Below are 22,263 nucleotides of genomic sequence, written 5' to 3'. Positions count from 1 at the left end.
GAATTTTATAAAACAGAGATATTTTAAGACACCAAGCTACTGTATTTCCCAGCCTGTAGTTAAACATACATATATGAAAACAGTGAAAAACAGGTGGAAATAGGGCTAAGTGTAAAGAGTTAAAAAAAAAAAAAGAAATGGAGCGCTGTTTAAAAAGAAAAGCACCTTTTTCTTCTGCTGCATGCAGAAACTTCACGTCAGGCAATGGCAAAAGCAATGGAGAGTGCTGTGTCTCACAGTGATGAACAGCTGTTAGGTCTCCTGAAAGCAGCTTATTTTAAAGCAACATCAGTGTGAATGATGATGCAGTAAAATTTATATAGATTTTTATATGCAAAAGTGCCTTTTTTTTTGCCATGCGCCCCTAAAATTTTGGAATCCCCCCCATTGGCTGCAGCATAGGAGGGAAATTCCCCCAGCACACAAAAATGAAATTCAAGCCCTGCAAGGAGGACCTTCAAGGACCATTTTGACAATTTTCAAAGACCTAATTTAAGGAGTCTGACAATTTTCAATGTTGATGACTAATAACCAACTGTAAAAATAAAGCTTTTGCATTAAGTTTATTTAACTGTATAATAACAAAAGTCAAAACTAGATGGTAACTTTACAAGTAAAGTTGTGGGGCTTGCTTTATTGGGAAAGTGGTCAAAGTAGCTGATTTGTGTCAAAAGTCACATTGTTTACTAATTGTCTCATGCTTAGAATGTGCTAGAATTTGAAATTTCTCAAAGTTCTATGACAGTTAATTCAACAGTGGGAAGTAGCCTACTGAAAGAAGTTGATGCGGTTACTAAAACAGCTGTACCTCTTGATTGGTAGAAGCCATTCCTGTTTTGATTTCATATTTGAATAGCAGAGAAGTAGAGGAAGATGTCATACCCTCTAACTTTTTGTCTAGCTTGTGGGAAAGTGCTCAAAAATTCAGTTGTTTATAAAAAGTTAGAGAAAATTGAGTTGATGCGGTTAGTAAAACAGCTGTACCTCTTGATTGGTAAAAGTTATTTCTGTTTTGAATAGCAGAGAAGTAGATGAAGATTCCATATGCTCTAACTTTGTGTCTTACTTGTTGGGAAAGTGGTCAAAGTAGCTGATTTGTGTCAAAAGTTACATCGTTTGTTGGAAGTCTGGGAGTTTTTAAACAATGGGGAGCTTTAGAATGTTGAAAAAAGTCCCATTAAAGTGAATGAAGATAGACAAAAAAAGGACAAAAAGCTTAATAGTTTAAAAAGTATAAAATATATCAAAAAGTTGTATACAAGCACACTATTCCAGACCGGTCTACACGTTTTAAAGTTTGAACGGCATTTGTAGCTTAAACGGTGTAAAAGGAGTAGTGTGCCAAAGAAGAATAAGAAGAAGAAGAAGAAGTATGTCGTAGATTTAAAGTGGGGACTCTTGCTTCGCAAGCCCCACTAATTATACTCACTTTTCAAGTATAGATAAGCTCTGGACCAGTAAACTTTCTTATTAAGTAACACAGAGTTAGTTTTGGTACCTACAGGCAAGTGTTTTATTCTAAAAGCAGTTTCAACAATTCAGTGCTTTAATCAATGTCAGAAGCAATAGTCCAAGAATTATGTGTCTCAATCATAGGAGCCTAACTTTGTGCCTAAAAAGTGGGGGGCAACCTGAATGATTAAGTGGATTTTACAATTAAGAAGCTCTAAGAAATCATGCAAACCTTGCTGTTGTGAAGTTATGGTTTTAGTAATTGCAAGCCGACAAAATTGGGCAGGTGTTTCAGCATAAAATGTTCAATATGTACTCACTGAGCACGCATTAATTACAAATACATGCAAGTAGCATCAAATGGCACAGCTAGTACCAATGGTGTCTCTGCACAGTGCTGCACCTAGAATTCCCACAAGTAATTTATTAAGGAAAGTGTGAAACAAACACATAAAAGCAATTACTGTTCTTTTGAAGGCAAGTATTCCCTAAGTAAGGCAGTTCAAAATACTTGCCATGTCAGAAGCATTGGTTTACTATATATATAAAAAAAGACTTCATACTGAAGCAAATACTATAGATTTTTTTTGCTGAATAAAACAATTTCAGCAGTAACATTTAACAGTAGGCCAAACGTCACGTAGGCCAAATTGGAACACTGACAGAGGCAGGGAGACACACAGAAGTTGCAGTTAACATGCCGCTCAGACACAGGACTTATTAAAGGTAGCGTACACAAAAAGAAACCAGAAAAACAGCTAATAAATAAAAGTTTGCCATGAACACGGCTGTGCGCTACTCCTCCGTACATACCTTGCTTCCTATACTTCAGAACAGGACTACAATCCCAAAACTAATCCCTGTCCTTTTTCTAGACAAAAAATTGTATTCAGGGGCTCCTTTTTATAGTAAGACACTCTGCCCACCTGGTTAGAGATCACAGAAGGTATTATGTCCTAAATAACAAAAACAAATACCAAAACACAAAACACGAAATTGCACGCTACCAAAATAGCGTGACAAAAAGCAGTGACTTATTTTTATTTTTGTGTATAAACCAAGATTTTGGCTCTCAGGATGACAGCAGCTCCTCTTCCTTTGGCTATTTTTAATCAAAAGCAGATTCAAATATTTAATTAAAATGAGGCCATATTAATGTAGCCTATGGATAGAGCACTACATCTTTGTTTACATATTAGTATAAATGAGTCACACTGTACCTGGTCAAACCCTTAAACCAATCAAGGAGAAAATCTATATCATTGTCACCATAGCTGACTAGGCCCATTGCATTTTCTGGCCACTTGTCAGGTTGGAAGCAGTGAGCAAGGCATACAACAGCCTTTGCAGGACTTCTCTCCACACTCTTGTGATCTCCAAAAAGGTTACAAACCTATTCTCCAACGTTGAAAACACAGAAAACTGTGATAATCACATTTTTAAACCGAACAGTCTTCACTGTTTATTTAACAGTGTGATAACAGGTTGAAAGAAAAGTTTAAGAGGTGCTCCCCCACCCCCGTACTTCATTACTATTACATAAAATTAGTTAAAATTCGCCTTTTTTTTTTTGCTCTTCCTTTAATCTCTGCTTTGTTGTGTGGTGATGTCCATGTGTGTTATAATAGCATCATTTATCATGTTTGCATCATTACTGTGCAACAGCACTTCCAGAGCTTACCAGACATGAGGCACCCACCTGGTTCCCTTCACTCGTGTGGGAATATACTCAGCCTGGACACCAAGTTCTGTAGCCACCGACTCTCTGCGACTTTTGCAATTAAAGTGATACGTCTTGTATATCAAGTCCATCATTTCAATAACGGTTATAGCAAGACTGTTTTTTTTAAGCTTTTGGATACTGCCAATTCAAGCCAGTAGATCAAACACCAAGTATCTACTATGTGACTGGCTTTCTCTTTGAATTTAGCTTGTACACCTGCCTTCAGTGAATGCCACTATTTTTCCCATCACAACAGTAACGTCGTCTCAAAATGATGTCTTCAGTGTCTCTTTCCAGTGATTCTGCTATTGTTGAAATGAACTCTGCACATTTCACATCAGACATGTAGTTCATGCTGATAGGTACCCCTTTTTTCTTGTGCGTTTTCAGTCACAGTACACATTTAGTAAATAACTCTTCATTTTTGGCTATTGTGTAGGCTGTGTTAAATTATGCTTTTATGTCAGCAAGTGTTCTGTCATCAATTGAGGTGGCAGCTTTCTCGACTGCTTTTATTATAAGACCTTGCTGTTTCCATGTCAAAAAATCACGAGCAGCTCTGTGCTTATTGCTGTTGTTTGTCAAGCGTATCTTTTATAAACGTAGTGCATCCAGTAAGCATATCGGATTTACCAGCAATCTTTTCTCCAGTGGATATGCACAGGTTACAAAGGAGAACAAGGCCAGCCCTGGGGGATCCTGCTGTGCATGGATCCCCTCAGTCAGGCGCAAGGACCGGGCAGACTCCAACTGTGGGTCTGGCCCCTGAACGGGACCGTCTGTCCACCTTAGGGCTCTCAGACGCAGTTGTCAGTACACTTCAGAATGCTAGGGCCTCCTCCACTGGGGCATTACACACCATATGTGGAATTATTTTCAAAATTGGTGCATGGTCAGAGGTCATGATCCCAACCCCTGCGTACCATGCCCCCCCCCCCATGGTACTACATTCATCCGACTTTGTAGTATACTGTAGTCTAAACCAAGGTTCTAAACCTGCAATCTTAGCAGTGTCTGAGGAAGATCATTTCAACCGATACAGTATTTTGATAATGGGTTTGAAGGAAACTGTCAACGACGCCTAGAAGTTTTAATATCTCAATTTTATTTACAGTATTCAAACTTTTTTTTTTTAGGTAAGTGAATAAATATTTTTTTTGTACAAACTCCACGTGTAATAGTCATTAATTGGAAGCTTACTTAACATCAAATAACATACGTTTTTAGCATAAACTACATTTTAATGGTGTGGCTATACACTATTTTATTTATCCCGTGCCAAAAATAAACCACTCATCTCTGCTCTTAACTAATAGCCAGCATTGGTAAATATATTTGTATTTTAAGCAATATAACGGATCATTCTCTAATTGTGTTTACCACCAGCTGAAGAAAGTACTTTATTTTACACGATACAATTTTTCTAACAAACTGCTGCAACACGTGGTTTTGAGCAAATTATAGATCTTAATAATAGAATAGTTTATGTATTGTGCAACTTTAGGGTTGTTTTAAAGTTTTTTTTTAAAAAAAGCTTTTTTGTGTAGTAAAATATGAAATGCGAAAGTTCAAATCATTGTGTGAAAGGAAGTGTTTGACAGCACCTGGATACACAATCATTACACAACAGAAGCACATCGGCTCGGTGTGCAGTACTGGAGTTTTTCGTTTTAATGTGGTGGTGGGAACGCAAAGGGTCTGTTGTTTTAAAACATTTTATATGTACAGACATGCTCAAATTTGTTGGTACCCCTCCACAAAAAACAAAGAATGCACAATTTTCTCTGAAATAATTTGAAACTGACAAAAGTAATTGGCATCCGCCATTGTTTATTCCATATTTAATAGAAATCAGACTTTGCTTTTGATTTTTTATTCAACATAATATTGTAAATAAGAAAACAAATGAAAATGGCATGGACAAAAATGATGGGACCGCTAACCTAATATTTTGTTGCACAACCTTTAGAGGCAATCACTGCAATCAAACGTTTTCTGTAGCTCTCAATGAGACTTCTGCACCTGGTAACAGGTAGTTTGGCCCACTCTTCCTGAGCAAACTGCTCCAGCTGTCTCAGGTTTGATGGGTGCCTTCTCCAGACTGCAAGTTTCAGCTCTTTCCATAGATGTTCGATAGGATTCAGATCAGGACTCATAGAAGGCCACTTCAGAATAGTCCAATGTTTTGTTCTTATCCATTCTTGGGTGCTTTTAGCTGTGTGTTTTGGGTCATTATCCTGTTGGATGACCCATGACCTGCGACTGAGACAGAGCTTTCTGACACTGGGCAGTACGTTTCACTCCAGAATGCCTTGATAGTCTTGAGATTTCATTGTGCCCTGCACAGATTCAAGGCACCCTGTGCCAGGCGCAGCAAAGCAGCCCCAAAACATAACCGAGCCTCCTCCATGTTTCACTGTAGGTATGGTGTTCTTTTCTTTGAAAGCTTCATTTTTTCATCTGTGAACATAGAGCTGATGTGACTTGCCAAAAAGCTCCAGTTTTGACTCATCTGTCCAAAGGACATTCTCCCAGAAGGATTGTGGCTTGTCAATATGCATTTTAGCAAATTCCAGTCTGGCTTTTTTATGTTTTTCTTTCAAAAGTGGAGTCCTCCTGGGTCTTCTTCCATGGAGCCCACTTTCGCTCAAAAAGCGACGGATGGTGCGATCAGAAACTGACGTACCTTCACCTTGGAGTTCAGCTTGTATCTCTTTGGCAGTTATCCTTGGTTCTTTTTCTACCATTCGCACTATCCTTCTGGGGTCGATTTTCCTCTTGCGGCCGCGCCCAGGGAGGTTGGCTATAGTTCCATGGACCTTAAACTTCTTAATAATATTTGCAACTGTTGTCACAGGAACATCAAGCTGCTTGGAGATGGTCTTGTAGCCTTTACCTTTACCATGCTCGTCTATTATTTTCTTTCTGATCTCCTCAGACAACTCTCTTCTTTGCTTTCTCTGGTCCATGTTCAGTGTGGTGTACACAATGATACCAAACAGCACAGTGACTACTTTTCTCCATTTAAATAGGCTGAATGACTGATTACAAGATTGGAGACATGTGTGATACTAATTAAAGAAATGAATTAGTTTGAAATATCGCTATAATCCAATTCTTTATTATCTTTTCTAAGGGGTACCAACAAATGTGTCCAGGCCATTTTAGAATATCTTTGTAGAATAAGCAATAATTCATCTCTTTTCACAGCTTCTTTGCTTTATTCTATGACATACCAAAGGCATGCAAGTATACATGATAAAATAGCTATTAATTTCATCACTTTTCAGGAGGAATGAAGCATTATTTCAATGAGCTGTAAGGGTACCAACAAATTTGAGCACGTCTGTATTAAAAAAAAAAAAAAGTTCCCCCTCTTGGTGGGCCAGTTCCTCCCCAAGGTGATTAGAGCCTTCCACATGAATCAGTCTGTAGAACTGGAGTCTTTCCATCCACCTCCGTTTTTTCTGTGTAATAAATTTGTGGTTTTAAAATTCTAATATAATGTAGCGTGCATGGGGGAAGGCAGCAGTAGGGCTGGTAGGTGACGTAATCACACACAAAGACATGAGCCCGATATACGCTCCTTGCAAAGTAGCCGGCTCTTTTGTACAGCGGTATTGGCGCTATGCTTTAGTGCGAGAGGTCCCGGGTTCGCGCCCGCCCTCCGCCTGTGTGTGGATTGCCTCGTCTTGTGTGATGTGCCTGCCTGCGGTAACCAAGATCGCTACAATAAATACATTTTTTTGTAATTACTTTTCATAGATACATATAAGTAACTTTTACTTGCTCTTTAAATCTGGACGCCTGAAAAATGAACAAAGTTATACGCTTGTTTTGAATTGTGGGTGTCTATTAAAACACATATTTAGGCCCAGGACATGCCGTTTTAGACCCCTGCAAAACCCTAAAAAAACCCTAAAACCCTGCACCCGCGCTGGGGGAGGACCCCCATACCTAGTGGAGACTTGAGGAGACTAGTGGCGCCAAATCAGCCAATCAAAAGCCCACTTTTAAAATGGGAGAATTACTGAATAAAGAATAAAAAGATGAACAAATTTGGACATTATTTCTCAGTTTGTGTTATTATTGCTGTGACAGGATGGTCAACTGATGATGTCAGGCCAGATGCAGGAACAGAAAAAACAAAGGCAGTACTGCAGGGCAAAAAGAGACGCGTGGTGTGCTGTTTATAAAAATACAAAAATAAAATAAAAGGTTTTACAAAAACATTGCTCACAGAGCCAAAACAAAAGTTTAAACAAAAACAAATCTCAAACACAAAACACAACAAAACCCAGGTCAGGCTGGGCAAGTGCCTTCACTGATCCTATACCGTTTTGTTACTTTCATTTCTCTTTTTCCTCTCTCGCTCCCGTTCCTCCTCCAGACACCCACCCGGAACTGAGAGCGCTGCAGGTTTATATGCAGGTGACCACCTTCTGCACGAGGTTTTGAATTATTCCTGGCAGAGGACGAGCACCCAACCTCCCCTCTGCCAGAACACATTTCTACATATATACAATAAAATCTAGCGAGCGAGCTGTCATGCAAGTAAAAAATAAAAGCACCTCTAGTGAGCAAGCTTGTCATGCGAGTAAAAACTTCTTAAAAGTCGACTTGAACCCTTTTCCATTGTGTTTGTCGCATATATTTTCTTATTCACATAAGTTTTACCGAGCTTAAAAGTTGGATGGAAAAAGGCCTATAGGCGCCTAACCCACGGGGCAGCAGGGGCACGTGCCCACCAACTTTGAATATAGGCGGGGCAATCTATATATTTTGCCCCTCCACTTTCTTTCATTCACTATATACACATTATACTATGTTTAACATTTTTTTGTCTTTAAAGGTTTAAAATAAAGTCTAAAAATTCAACCCAAGATCTATGCACCATCAGTTAACAATTACAAATTAAAAAAAAAACTTTGTTTATTATGTGAATGGCGGGAACGGCGGTCAAGAGAGATGAAGATGTTTTATTACTACCAAAAACTCTTAGATAAATGTAAGGAAGAGGGAGTATCAGACCGTTATTAAAAATGAAATAAGAAGTTATCAGGTTCATCTTGCCACGGAGCCATGAAAGAGTTCAAGTTCAATTCCTACCAAAATCTTTTATTTTTTTAACTTTGATTAAGTAGTAGTACCTCTAGCAAATGGCATTTCAAAATCACATAAGCCTGATTTTACTTTTCTTGTCTACTTGCTAATAATTTAAACTCCCATTCATTTAATAATAAACATTTACGGTACATTATGTCCATAAATTATTCTAAAAATGTTGAAATAAAAAAAGAAGCTCATTGTTTACAATTATTTATCCACTGGCTGTCCATTTTAGTATCATAAACAAGTTATTATGCATTGTGCAAAAGATTGAATCTATATTGTTTGCATTTTTATAATTTTTAATTTAAATGCATTTTTTCAGATTTATTTAGCCTCGTCTCAGCTTTCGGAATTATGATGTCATTATCCTTTCGTTGGGGAAAACACTTGTTTATGTTTGTTAACCCTAGATAATTGGGACATTTGGCCTATAGGCTATAGAGAATTGGGACATAGAAACCTATAGGTTATTTTTGTAAGGGAATATTAATCACGTACTTAAAAAGTGTGCAAAATGCACAGAATTGCTTCATAAATATATAACATGTGTATTTTTGTTCAGGTGTATCTGTTGTTGACAGTCGCTGTCATAAAAGTACTGTAGTGCTGCATCAGCATGGACTGAGCTATCGTGAATCATGCTACTTTCACGTTGTGTGCTGTATATATTTAAGCTATTTCAGTTTGCTGTTATTTACACAGGCTGAAAAACAAAAGGCTTAGCATCAGTGGAGGTCTGCCGCTTAAAGACATGACAATAACACATTTCAGATGGTTATAATGCTTGCAAACCAGAGTAGCAGGCAATCCAATGTTATTAATTTCTGTCTAAATGGGTCTGCTGAAGTACTTAAAAAGCAGCCCAATTCAGTAGAGGGGAAGAAGAGCAGGCGCCTCAGCATGAGTCAGGAGAATCTCAGGTAGGGATGGGGATTTAGGTAGTTAAGTAAAAGTAGGTATTGTCAAATGGTTTTGCACACAAAATGACCAGATCTTACAATCTCTCTTTTAAATCAGACCAGGGATTCAATTAACCCAACTTGGTTATATTAAAAAGGTTACATATACAAACGTGTGTATTTACTAATAATTTAAGCTCACATTCGTTTAATAATAAACATTTAGGTATATTATGTACCTGAATGACTAAAAAATGTAGAAATAAATGCTGATTGATAAAAAGGATGACTCCTTATTTACCAATGTAGCTCATTATGATATACAGAAATCTCTTAGGTCTGGGGCAGGTACATTTTACATACTTGGTGCATCCATTTTTTTCATTTATTTATTTATTTTGGTGCCTAAGGAGGCGGGAAGTGGGAGTGTTGTCGGTGCGGCAGAGCACACAACTGTTCTCTTCTTAACATATGAGAAGTGTATGGTTGATCTGTACTGCATGTAATGTCATGAATTAGCTGTTTCAACCAATTAGCATTGCTGTGTGAGGGCTGGCATTTAGTGTTTCAACCAATTAACACTAAGCATTGCCATGTGCGGCCGGGTTCTTATTGTTTTAACCTATCAGCACCACATTGCACTGGTATAGGGAGCGTTTACTTTCCAAAAGTCTCATAGCAGCTGGTTTCGCTGTGATAATTGAGCTCAGTAATGTCTGATAGGAAAACGTGAAAAACTGTAGCATCCAGCACTACATTTAAAACAAAGCCGAGCAAGGAATATTTTGACTGTTGACATACATATGCCAATATATCTATCAATAAACAAGCCATATTATAACATTTTGTTTGTTTCACACTTCCCGTTAAAAAGCTGCATGTTGAAATTTTAGGTACCGTACAGCATTTTGCAGATAGGCCACTGGAAATGGTTTTGCTGTTTGGTGCTACTTGTTTTTGTACTTAATAAATGCTCAGTTAGTAAATATTCTATATTTTATGTTGAAATGTCTGTCCAATTTTGTGGGTTTAGTATTACAAAAACAGTAACTTGAAAAAGATTGAACAGTAAAAATATGTTTTACCAGAGCTTGTTGGCAAATTTATTTTTTGCCTCGCTACGCTTGCCTGTTATTCTTTACCTTTACCCCCCAACTTTTAAACAAAGTTCGGTGCCCCTGTTGTAACTAATACAGCCCCCCATAAAGTGCTGTTTTCAAATATCCAAAACCATGTGTGTATATAAAAGTAATTTGTAGACCAAAGTGATTTTCTGTTTTAACATTACTCTTTTCCATTTGATAAGTCATGTCCATGTTTTTCCATTTCATATATCTATTAGGCCTACTTGATATTTATGTACTGGACTTTTACTTTCAAGCTATGTTGTTTAAGTAAATGCCAATATTATTTATTGTTATTTGTATTTATTTTAATCAAGCAACAGTTAACAGAATTAAAAAAAAATATATTAAAAACGAAAGAAATAAAATAATACAGCTTACTGTAGAATTCGCATTAATGTTTACAAAAAATGCAACAGAAACAAACTTCGCAAGCACATTTTTAAAAATGTATTATTTATTTATTTATTTATTTATTAATGCACTTGTGCATTCTCGGACTCGGTAGTTAACGTCATGGGAAAGTATGTATACTCAGAATCTTGGAAGACAACAAATAAATGCAAGGACAGGTTGGTTCCATGAATATTTTTAGAAACTTGTTTTTATGTAAAATGCAAAAGAAAAAAATGGAATACATGAAAAAATAGAAAACAACACACAGCTTATGGCTTACCTTTTCTCTATTCAAATTTACTACCAATTAATACTGCTTCTTATATTTAGGAATTGCTTCACATTTTTCTCTTCTGGCTCACTTGGTATTGTGGTATCTATACACAGTAATGTGACTGTTTGTTTGTTTTTGTGCCTGAAATATGATTTCTCTCTTTCATTGGTGTCTGATACTGTCTTTCACCACTTTTTCTGTGTAATAAATTATTGCAAAACCAAACAGTTTGCTTAAATATGTGGACTTTACTTGAAATGTACTGTGTGCTAAGACAAGTTTGTGGTTTTTAAATTCTAATTTAATTATTTTTTTTTGTAATTACTTTTCAAAGATACATATAAGTAACTTTTACTTGCTCTTTAAATCTCTTTAAATCTGGACGCCTAAAATCATAGAAAATGAACAAAGTTATACACTTGTTTTGAATTGTGGGTGTCTATTAAGACACATATTTAGGCCCAGGATATGCCGTTTTAGACCCCTGCAAAACCCTAAAATTCGTTTTTGGTGGGGGTGCTGTCACCTGCACCCGTGCTGGGGGAGGACCCCCATACCCCCCTGCCTTCTGCTTAGGATTTCTAGCCTCCTGCTTTAAATGAAAATGAAAAGACTGTTCAGTAGCGGAAGATGGTGTTATTATTTATTTTACTTTATTACCCCAGTTTGCAAACACAGGCACAATTTATTCAAATAAATACAGTACAAATCAAATTATAACAAGCAGCAAGACCTCTGTAAACAGCTGATTATTATTTATTTCTTAGCAGACGCCCTTATCCAGGGCGACTTACAATTGTTACAAGATATCACATTATTTTTACATACAATTACCCATTTATACAGTTGGGTTTTTACTGGAGCAATCTAGGTAAAGTACCTTGCTCAAGGGTACAGAAGCAGTGTTCCTTGTACCTGAGCCAATGCTTAACCTGGTTGTCCAAGTCAGCCAATCACTGGTACAATAACACTGTTGCTACCAGGTATCTATTCAGTTCCTGTGCTCAGGGTTGGATGGTACAGTATGATTATAGCAAGAACACTGGACATGAAGTGATTAGGTATCAGGAAGAGGTGTATTTGAAATATCTGCATATCCGAAATACAATATATATATATATATATATATATATATATATATATATATATATATATACAGACGTGCTCAAATTTTTTGGTACCCCTCCACAAAAAACGAAGAATCCACAATTTTCTCTGAAATAACTTGAAACTGACAAAAGTAATTGGCATACGCCATTGTTTATTCCATATTTAATAGAAATCAGACTTTGCTTTTGATTTTTTATTCAACATAATATTGTAAATAAGAAAACAAATGAAAATGGCATGGACAAAAATGATGGGACCGCTAACCTAATATTTTGTTGCACAACCTTTAGAGGCAATCACTGCAATCAAACGTTTTCTGTAGCTCTCAATGAGACTTCTGCACCTGTTAACAGGTAGTTTGGCCCACTCTTCCTGAGCAAACTGCTCCAGCTGTCTCAGGTTTGATGGGTGCCTTCTCCAGACTGCAAGTTTCAGCTCTTTCCATAGATGTTCGATAGGATTCAGATCAGGACTCATAGAAGGCCACTTCAGAATAGTCCAATGTTTTGTTCTTATCCATTCTTGGGTGCTTTTAGCTGTGTGTTTTGGGTCATTATCCTGTTGGAGGACCCATGACCTGCGACTGAGACAGAGCTTTCTGACACTGGGCAGTACGTTTCGCTCCAGAATGCCTTGATAGTCTTGAGATTTCATTGTGCCCTGCACAGATTCAAGGCACCCTGTGCCAGGCGCAGCAAAGCAGCCCCAAAACATAACCTCCTCCATGTTTCACTGTAGGCATGGTGTTCTTTTCTTTGAAAGCTTCATTTTTTCGTCTGTGAACATAGAGCTGATGTGACTTGCCAAAAAGCTCCAGTTTTGACTCATCTGTCCAAAGGACATTCTCCCAGAAGGATTGTGGCTTGTCAATATGCATTTTAGCAAATTCCAGTCTGGCTTTTTTATCTTTCAAAAGTGGAGTCCTCCTGGGTCTTCTTCCATGAAGCCCACTTTCGCTCAAAAAGCGATGGATGGTGCGATCAGAAACTGACGTACCTTCACCTTGGAGTTCAGCTTGTATCTCTTTGGCAGTTATCCTTGGTTCTTTTTCTACCATTCGCACTATCCTTCTGTTCACTCTGGGGTCGATTTTCCTCTTGCGGCCGCGTCCAAGGAGGTTGGCTACAGTTCCATGGACCTTAAACTTCTTAATAATATTTGCAACTGTTGTCACAGGAACATCAAGCTGCTTGGAGATGGTCTTGTAGCCTTTACCTTTACCATGCTTGTCTATTATTTTCTTTCTGATCTCCTCAGACAACTCTCTCCTTTGCTTTCTCTGGTCCATGTTCAGTGTGGTGCACACAATGGTACCAAACAGCACAGTGACTACTTTTCTCCATTTAAATAGGCTGAATGACTGATTACAAGATTGGAGACATGTGTGATACTAATTAAGGAAACTAATTAGTTTGAAATATCTCTATAATCCAATTATTTATTATCTTTTCTAAGGGGTACCAACAAATGTGTCCAGGCCATTTTAGAATATCTTTGTAGAATAAGCAATAATTCATCTCTTTTCACAGCTTCTTTGCTTTATTCTATGACATACCAAAGGCATGCAAGTATACACGATAAAATAGCTTTTAATTTCATCACTTTTCAGAAGGAATGAAGCATTATTTCAATGAGCTGTAAGGGTACCAACAAATTTGAGCACGTCTGTATATATATATATATATATATATATATATATATATATATATATATATATATATATATATATATATATATAAATTCTGTTGTGTCATTCTACCTGATTGGATAGCACTCCTTTAATGCAAATGTTATGTGCACTACTCAGTAGGTGATGCTCAATGGACCAGGTTTCACTAAACTGTGTCAGAGGGCTGTAGCGTCTAGGAAGCTTACAGTTTAAGGAAGCAATATTGATTTCAAGCATCTGAATTGCAGTAGTATTGTATACAAAATAAATGTGCAAAAAAATAACTATATTCTTTATTACATTTTAACATTTCCCTGTCCAATATGTAACACCTTTTTTTTACTGTAAGGATGCATTTTATACATCAAATACATTAACAATATACATACCACATTGTATTTATACAGTATATAACATAAAATATGTATTCAATCGTATTTAAGCCATATTATAAAAACAAGATATTCAAGGTTGTGCCTTAGTGTTAACATTATATACAAATATAAGTCATGTCATGAATTATGGCTTATTTAATACATCTCTTTATTGTTTCTGAAATGATAAAACATGCATATTAACCTGTACAGGAATCTGCTTTGAAGGTTTGACTGGAATTACTGTTTTTAACCACAAGACCAACAATGTATTTATCTATTTGCTTTGTACACATGTACTGTACTTGTGTTTAACATGAATATAAACTATTTCAGTTTAAAATACATTACATTAAATACAATTATGAAATCTTACTTTTCTTTACATCAGAAGCTGCTCTTATGCAGTACATTTGATTCCTTTGATGATACATTTTTCTATATAAAATGTGAAGCTACCCTCAGAAATGGGTGACCCTTAATAAATAAGCATTTCAGTTTATATTAACAAAACCAAGAAGGGTTCAGGAAGAGGTTTACAATGAAGTTGAAAAAGTGCATCGGGTCCATTTAACTTACCTGATTCTGTTACTTTCTTGAGTCAATTACAAATTAAATAATCCTGTATGTATAAGCACATATCTTACTAAACTACTCAACTTTCTATCCGTTTTGTATTGCAATCTTTCATGAAAAATATTTTATATGCTCTATTATTAATTATAGAAAACAATATCCATTTTAAGGTTTTGATTTCTTACAAATGTAAGGCGATAGTAGCAACTACATCTGGAATCTATTAAGTGTGAATTACTTTATTTCTGCTGCACATTCTTGTGACTTTGTTCCGGATCTTTTGAAAGTTTAAACCATAAATGACAGGATTGAAAACAGGAGGGACGATCAGAAATTCCACTGACAGGAGATTGTGTAAAACCTGTGGAATATCATATGAACCGTATTTACTGTACATTACATCAAAAAGCAAGGCAATGATGTAATTGATCACAGTCAACAAATGTGGCAAACAGGTCTGCAAACATTTACTCATTGCTATACTAGATGCCCGGCACGCTCTGAGTATTTTCATGTAGGAAAATAAAATAAAAAGGAAATGTGCAAAGAATAGACATATTATAACATATCCATATCCATTGTTAACAGTAGTCCCTACACAAGATAATTTCACAATTGACCAGTTATCACAATATAGTTTTTCAATGTGGGAGCCACATAAGGGCAACCTGAAAGTCAGTAGAGTACCAATACACACACAACAGAATGGAAAAATCCAAGAAAACAGAATTAATTTACCAGTCGTCAAAGGCGACATGATAGCATGGTACTCCAGGGGCCTGCATATTGCCACATACCTATCATATGCCATCACTGTTAAATTTGATAATTCACACGTAGAAAAACTGTAGATGACAAATATTTGTAGAAGGCACCCAGAATACGAGATGACATGCGTATCAGACAGAAAATCAAACAGTAGTTTAGGAAAGAAACCAGCAGTTCCATACAGTGCATTAGCACTCAGATTACAGAGGAAGAAATACATGGGTTCATGAAGTGTCTTTTCAAGAGCTATTATTACAATTAGAGTTAAATTAACACAAATGATAAAGAGATAACCCAGGAGAGTGAAAGAAAAATAGATATATTTATTTGTGCTTGATTCATTTAATCCAGAAAGGGTAAACATTGTAGTGTAGGATGAGTTATTTTTCTGCATAGCTTCTTCTTGAAAATACCTGTGAATGAATACATTAAAAAATACATTATCATTTATTTTATTTCTTAGCAGCTGCCCTTACCCAGTGCGAATTAGTTATATACAAAAAAATAGTATGAAGTCTAAAATGGGGATCACACAGGTGGTATAGCTATGCATTTGATTATCACATCATCTAAAGCGATAAGTTAATAATACCAATACTTTATAATAATAATACTTTAAATATTCCTAATTAAAAAGGGGGATGCACTTGTACTGCAAATAGTGAAATCAGTGTATATATTGTCCTCTTTCCAATTCATGCCCTTTCTAATTTTGAAATGTACATGATGAAGTATAGTTGCTACATGGAATACATGTATGGATGCATACCAACATCATTTAAAAGGAGATGCTAAAGAGTTAATATTCCAGTATTATTGACTATTATCCCTGTTTGTGGTATTGTTGTTAAAACATCAACCTTTAAACCTTGCTGACACACAAACCCAAGCCAGTTTCTTGGATGATAACAATTGGAAATCCCTTCTGCATTGTCCAGAGAGCAGCAATGTTTTAGGGGTGCAGCAAAGGTGCACTTTTTCAGACTGTTAAAGAAGCTTAGAACAGTTCTATGTTTAGCTAGCATTCTTTAAATGACTCACAAGTTTAAGCTTTGTGAATATACTTGATTTTAATCAATACTAATACTAGTATTACAACTATATATACATATATAACAAAAAAAAACATGCACAGCTGATGCACTATTATTACACTAAATAGTATATTTAAATATATTTAATCAGTACTAATACTAGTATTACAACTATATATATATATATATATATATATATATATATACATACATACATATATATAATAAAAAAAACAAAACATGCATAGCTGATGCACTATTATTGCACTATTACACTACGACTAAGTCGTTGCAGATATAAATTGCTGTCATCCTAACTTGCATTTTATTTCATATTGTACTTTAGTAATTTAATTTGCACTATAGTGTAAACTATACTGTATTTAAATATTGACCTTGCATTTTAACCCTGTACTGCCCAGTAACACCTGTAAATCGCCTTGGATAAAGGAATCTCCCAAATAAATAAATCAAAAAACAAATAATAAAGATACATAGGATCAGGGTACAGGACCCAATAACATGTTTACAATAGCCAATAACAAGAGATTAAAGGCACACATACATTAAAACATTCTTTCAAATTACCTCTCAGAGAGATCCTCAGGAGAAGCTGCTGGTGGAAGCATGCAGTGCTATGTGGACAGTACTTCTGAGTCGGAAGAAATGTGCTGAGCTTTATATGCTTCCTTTAAGGGGGGGGGGGGGGGGAGAGGGGGTACTGCCTCTGAAGCATCCAGGGGGAGGTAGGTGCTTAATGAATAATCCATTGAAAACAGTATCTAATAGCAAGTCAGTAGCTCTGTTTACATGACCTTTCAGACCCAGAAGGGAATGGTTGTTGTTCACAATCCTGCCCTGCAGAGCACAAGGCAACAGCAGGAAGAAAGACTACAGGCACCTGAGCACAAGCCTTGCATCACAGAGCTCCTGACCACTGATAAATCAGTCTAGTGTAATGTCTATGCCATGCATGTACAGGCACAATATGGGATAGACTCTTTTTTAGTCATCATGTTGAATGTTTAAACACTTTGTATGAATAAAAGGATACATTTTTTGATATCTTTTTACCTTTGAGCTCTGTGATGTTATGATGAATAGAAGGCTGCGTGGTCCAGTGGTTAAAGAAAAGGACATGTAAGCAGAAGATCTCCGGTTCAAATCCCTGCTCAGGCCTTGACTTGTTGTGTGACTCAGAATAACTCATTTAAAATTCTTGCAATCTGTCTTTTGGATGAGACGTTGTGAGTGACTCTGCAGGTGATGCATTGTTCACACACCCTAGTCTCTGTAAGCTGCCTTGGATAAAGGCATCTGCTAAATAAACAAATAATAATAATAATTAATATTCAATATGTTTTTAATTTCATTCTTATTAACAGTCAAGTTTCTGTAGTACACAGTTGAGGGAACACAGAGCCACTTTGTTGCTTGGAACTTGGTTTCAGGAGACTAGGTTTCAAGCCACTGCGTGGTGCACCAGTGGAGACTTGAGGAGACTAGTGGCGCCAAATCAGCCAATCAAAAGCCCACTTTTAAAATGGGAGAAAATAATTACTGAATACAGAATAAAAAGATGAACAAATTTGGACATTATTTCTCAGTTTGTGTTATTATTGCTGTGACAGGATGGTCGAGTGGTGACGTCAGGCCAGATGCAGGAACAGAAAAAACAAAGGCAGTACTGCAGGGCAAAAAGAGACGCGTGGTGCACCGTTTATAAAAATACAAAAATAAAATAAAAGGTTTTACAAAAACATTGCTCCCAGAGCCAAAACAAAAGCTCAAACAAAAACAAATCTCAAACACAAAACACAACAAAACCCAGGTCAGGCTGGGCAAGCGCCTTCACTGATCCTATACCGTTTTGTTACTTTCATTTCTCTTTCTCCTCTCTCGCTCCCGTTCCTCCTCCAAACACCCACCCGGAACTGAGAGCACTGCAGGTTTATATGCAGGTGACCATCTCCTGATTTAGCAACAAATTAATCACTTAATTAATTCGGGAGATGGCCACCTTCTGCACAAGGTTTTGAATTATTCCTGGCAGAGGACGAGCACCCAACCTCGCCTCTGCCAGAACACATTTATACATATATTCAATAAAATCACAAATAAACAATAACACACCGTCATAAATACAATAAATAAATCATAATACACAAATACAAAATAACACGGGCGGAGGGGGAGACCCCGTTCTAAAAATAAATAAACAATACATTTAAACAGCCGGGCTTTGCCCCGCCCACTTTTCATGAGCAGGGCTTTCTTACCACCCTGCTACAATTGCGTACATCCGAAATGATACAAAATAATACTGACAGTTCTCTCATTTACACATTGCAGGCAAAGAGCCAGCTGCTGTAGAGCTAAAATGTTTCTTGCTCTTATGTTCTTAGCTTGTTTTTTTGCCAGAATTTTATTAAATAAAATAGCATTTTTTTAATAGACCGTTTATTTTGGGGGGGGGGGGGGGGGGGGGGGTAATTTCTTTATTTTTAATTTAAATGAATGGGTAGAACCTTTGAACATAAAACCTAAACAAATCAAGTGCAGAGACATCATCATAATCGTTCAGTAATTGTAAAAATAATTGTGTTTCTTCTTTGCTCCATGTCTGCCAGCTTGTTTTTATCATCAGAGCATGCGCATTAAACAATGTGACGTCACTGGAATGACGAAGAAGGGCACTAGGACCAGAAACACACTCGTTACGGTTTACATGCAAGTGCCGAATAAAATGTCGCTGCGAGTAAAAAATAAAACCACCTCTAGCGAGCGAGCTTGTCATGCGAGTAAAAAATAAAACCTCCTCTAGTCATGAATTAGCTGTTTCAACCAATTAGCATTGCTGTGTGAGGGCTGGCATTTAGTGTTTCAACCAATTAGCACTAAGCATTGCCATGTGCGGCCGGGTTATTATTTCAACCTATCAGCAACAGATTGCACTGGTACAGAGAGCGTTTACTTTCTAAAAGTCTCGTAGCAGCTGGTTTCACTGTGATAACTGAGCTCAGTAATGTCTGATAGGAAAACGTTAAAAACTGTAGCATCCAGCACTACATTTAAAACAAAGCCGAACAAGGAATATTTTAACTGTTGACACACATATGCCAATATATCTATCAATAAACAAGCCATAGTATAACATTTTGTACATGTTTGTTTGTATGTTTCACACTTCCAGTTAAAAAGCTGCATATTGAAATTATAGGTATTGTACAGCATTGTGCAGATAGGCCACAAACTGTTTTTGCCGTTTGGTGCTACTTGTGTTTGTACTTAATAAATGCTCAGTTAGTGAATATTCTATATTTTATGTTGAAATGTCTGTCCAATTTTGTGGGTTTACTATTACAAAAACAGTAACTTGAAAGAGATTGAACAGTAAAAATATGTTTTACCAGAGCTTGTTTGCAAATTTATTTTTTGTCGCGCTACGCTTGCCTGTTATTCTTAACCTTTACCCCCCCCCCCCCCGCGCTACGCTTGCCTGTTATTCTTAACCTTTACCCCCCCCCCCCACTTTTAAACATAGTTCGGTGCCCCTGTTGTAACTAATACACCCCCACCATAAAGTGCTGTTTTCAAATATCCAAAACCATTTCTGTATATAAAAATAATTTGTAGACCAAAGTGATTTTCCGTTTCAACATTACTCTTTTCCATTTGATAAGTCATTTCCATGTTTTTCCATCTCATATTCCTATTAGGCCTACTTGATATTTATGTACTGGACTCTTACTTTCAAGCTATGTTGTTTGAGTAAATGCTAATATTATTTATTGTTATTTGTATTTATTTTAAGCAAGCAACAGTTAACAGAATTGAAAAAAAATATTAAAAATGAAAGAAATAAAATAACACAACTTACTGTAGAAATCGCATTAATGTTTACAGAAAATGCAACAGAAACAAACTTCGCAAGCACATTTTTTAAAATGTATTATTTATTTCTTAATGTACTTGTGCATTCTCGGACTCGGTAGTTAACGTCATGGGAAAGTATGTATACTCAGAATCTTGGAAGACAACAAATAAATGCAAGGACAGGTTGGTGCCATGAATATTTTTAGAAACTTAAAATTGTTCTTGTTTTTTTTTTTTTTTCTTTTTGTATAAAATGCAAAAGAAAAAATGGAATACATGAAAAAATAGAAAACAACACACAGCTTATGGCTTACCTTTTCTCTATTCAAATTAACTACCAATTAATACTGCTTCTTATATTTAGGAATTGCTTCACATTTTTCTCTTCTGGCTCACTTGGTTTTGTGGTATCTATACAGGGTAATGTGACTGTTTGTTTTTGTGTCTGAAATATGATTTCTCTCTTTCATTGGTGTGTGGTTCTGTCTTTCACCACTTTTTCTGTGTAATAAATTATTGCAAAACCAAACAATTTGCTTAAATATGTGGACTTTACCTATAAATACATAAATACATTTAAATACATTTTTTTGTAATTACTTTTCAAAGATACATATAAGTAACTTTTACTTGCTCTTTAAATCTCTTTAAATCTGGACGCCTAAAATCATAGAAAATGAACAAAGTTATACACTTGTTTTGAATTGTTGGTGCCTATTAAGGCACATATTTAGGCCCAGGACATGCCGTTTTAGACCCCTGCAAAACCCTAAAATTCATTTTTGGTGGGGGTGCTGTCACCTGCACCCACGCTGGGGGAGGACCCCCATACCCCCCTGCCTTCTACTTAGGATTTCTAACCTCCTGCTTTAAATGAAAATGAAAAGACTGTTCAATAGCGGAAGATGGTGTTTTTATTTGTTTTACTTTATTCCCCCAGTTTGCAAACACAGGCACAATTCATTCAAATAAATACAATACAAATCAATTTATAACAAGCAGCAAGACCTCTTTAAACAGCTGATTATTATTTATTTCTTAGCAGACGCCTTTATCCAGGGCGACTTACAATTGTTACAAGATGTCACATTATTTTTACATAAAATTACTCATTTATACAGTTGGGTTTTTACTGGAGCAATCTAGGTAAAGCACCTTCCTCAAGGGTACAGCAGCAGTGTCCCCCACCTGGGAATGAACCCACGACCCTCCGGTCAAGAGTCCAAAGCCCTAACCACTCCTCCACACTGCTGCCACAACTGATAGACCGCAATACCCTACCATACAAAAAAAGGCTCTGTAAACTAAAAATAATAATAATAGATTTGAAAATTCTGCCTGTCATGCAGTACTACTCAGTTTCATTTTGAAATCAAACTTTTTTTTTTTGTTGCCATAATGTACTAAGCAACTGACCCGTCGCTGGTTTATTTTATCCTGTTACAGACGCTGTTGTGTACGCTTGCTCCTTTTGATGATAATTTTGGACGACCCCTAAAAACATATTATTCTGTAGAAATTTGTCCTGGTTTCCAAAGTTTTTTTTTAAATGTGAGATTCATTTTCCCTGATTGTTTATATTGTACCATTATTACAGCCATATTGAATTGTATCTCTATTGTGTTATTATTAGTTGTTTATTATATTTATCCAAGGCAACTTACAGAGACTCGGGTGTGTGAACTATGCATCAGCTGCAGTCACTTACAACTACGTCTCACCTGAAAGACGGAGCACAAGGAGGTTACGTGACTTGCTCAGGGTCACACAATAAGTCAGTGGCTGAGGTGGGATTTAAACTGGGGACCTCCTGGTTACAAGCCCTTTTCTTTAACCACTGGACCACACAGCCTCCCTAAAGTGTTCCTTAACCTGG

The 22,263-nt window shown here is 36.5% G+C and overlaps 2 protein-coding genes across 3 annotated transcripts in view; one reads left to right on the top strand and one right to left on the bottom strand.

Annotated features, from left to right (window-relative positions):
• The window catches only part of LOC117405656 (olfactory receptor 1468-like), a 291,007-nt gene that overhangs the window by 6,902 nt on the left and 261,842 nt on the right, over positions 1-22,263 (top strand). The window lies entirely within an intron of this gene.
• On the bottom strand, positions 14,933-15,985 carry LOC131738007 (olfactory receptor 6N1-like). Its single transcript, XM_059030570.1, has one exon. The coding sequence runs from the start codon at positions 15,869-15,871 to the stop codon at positions 14,933-14,935; it is 939 nt and encodes a 312-aa protein (XP_058886553.1). The 5' UTR covers positions 15,872-15,985.

Source organism: Acipenser ruthenus, chromosome 9, assembly GCF_902713425.1.
Source record: "Acipenser ruthenus chromosome 9, fAciRut3.2 maternal haplotype, whole genome shotgun sequence".
In the NCBI taxonomy this organism is placed as follows: domain Eukaryota; kingdom Metazoa; phylum Chordata; class Actinopteri; order Acipenseriformes; family Acipenseridae; genus Acipenser; species Acipenser ruthenus.
This window is presented reverse-complemented; position numbering and strand designations above follow the sequence as displayed.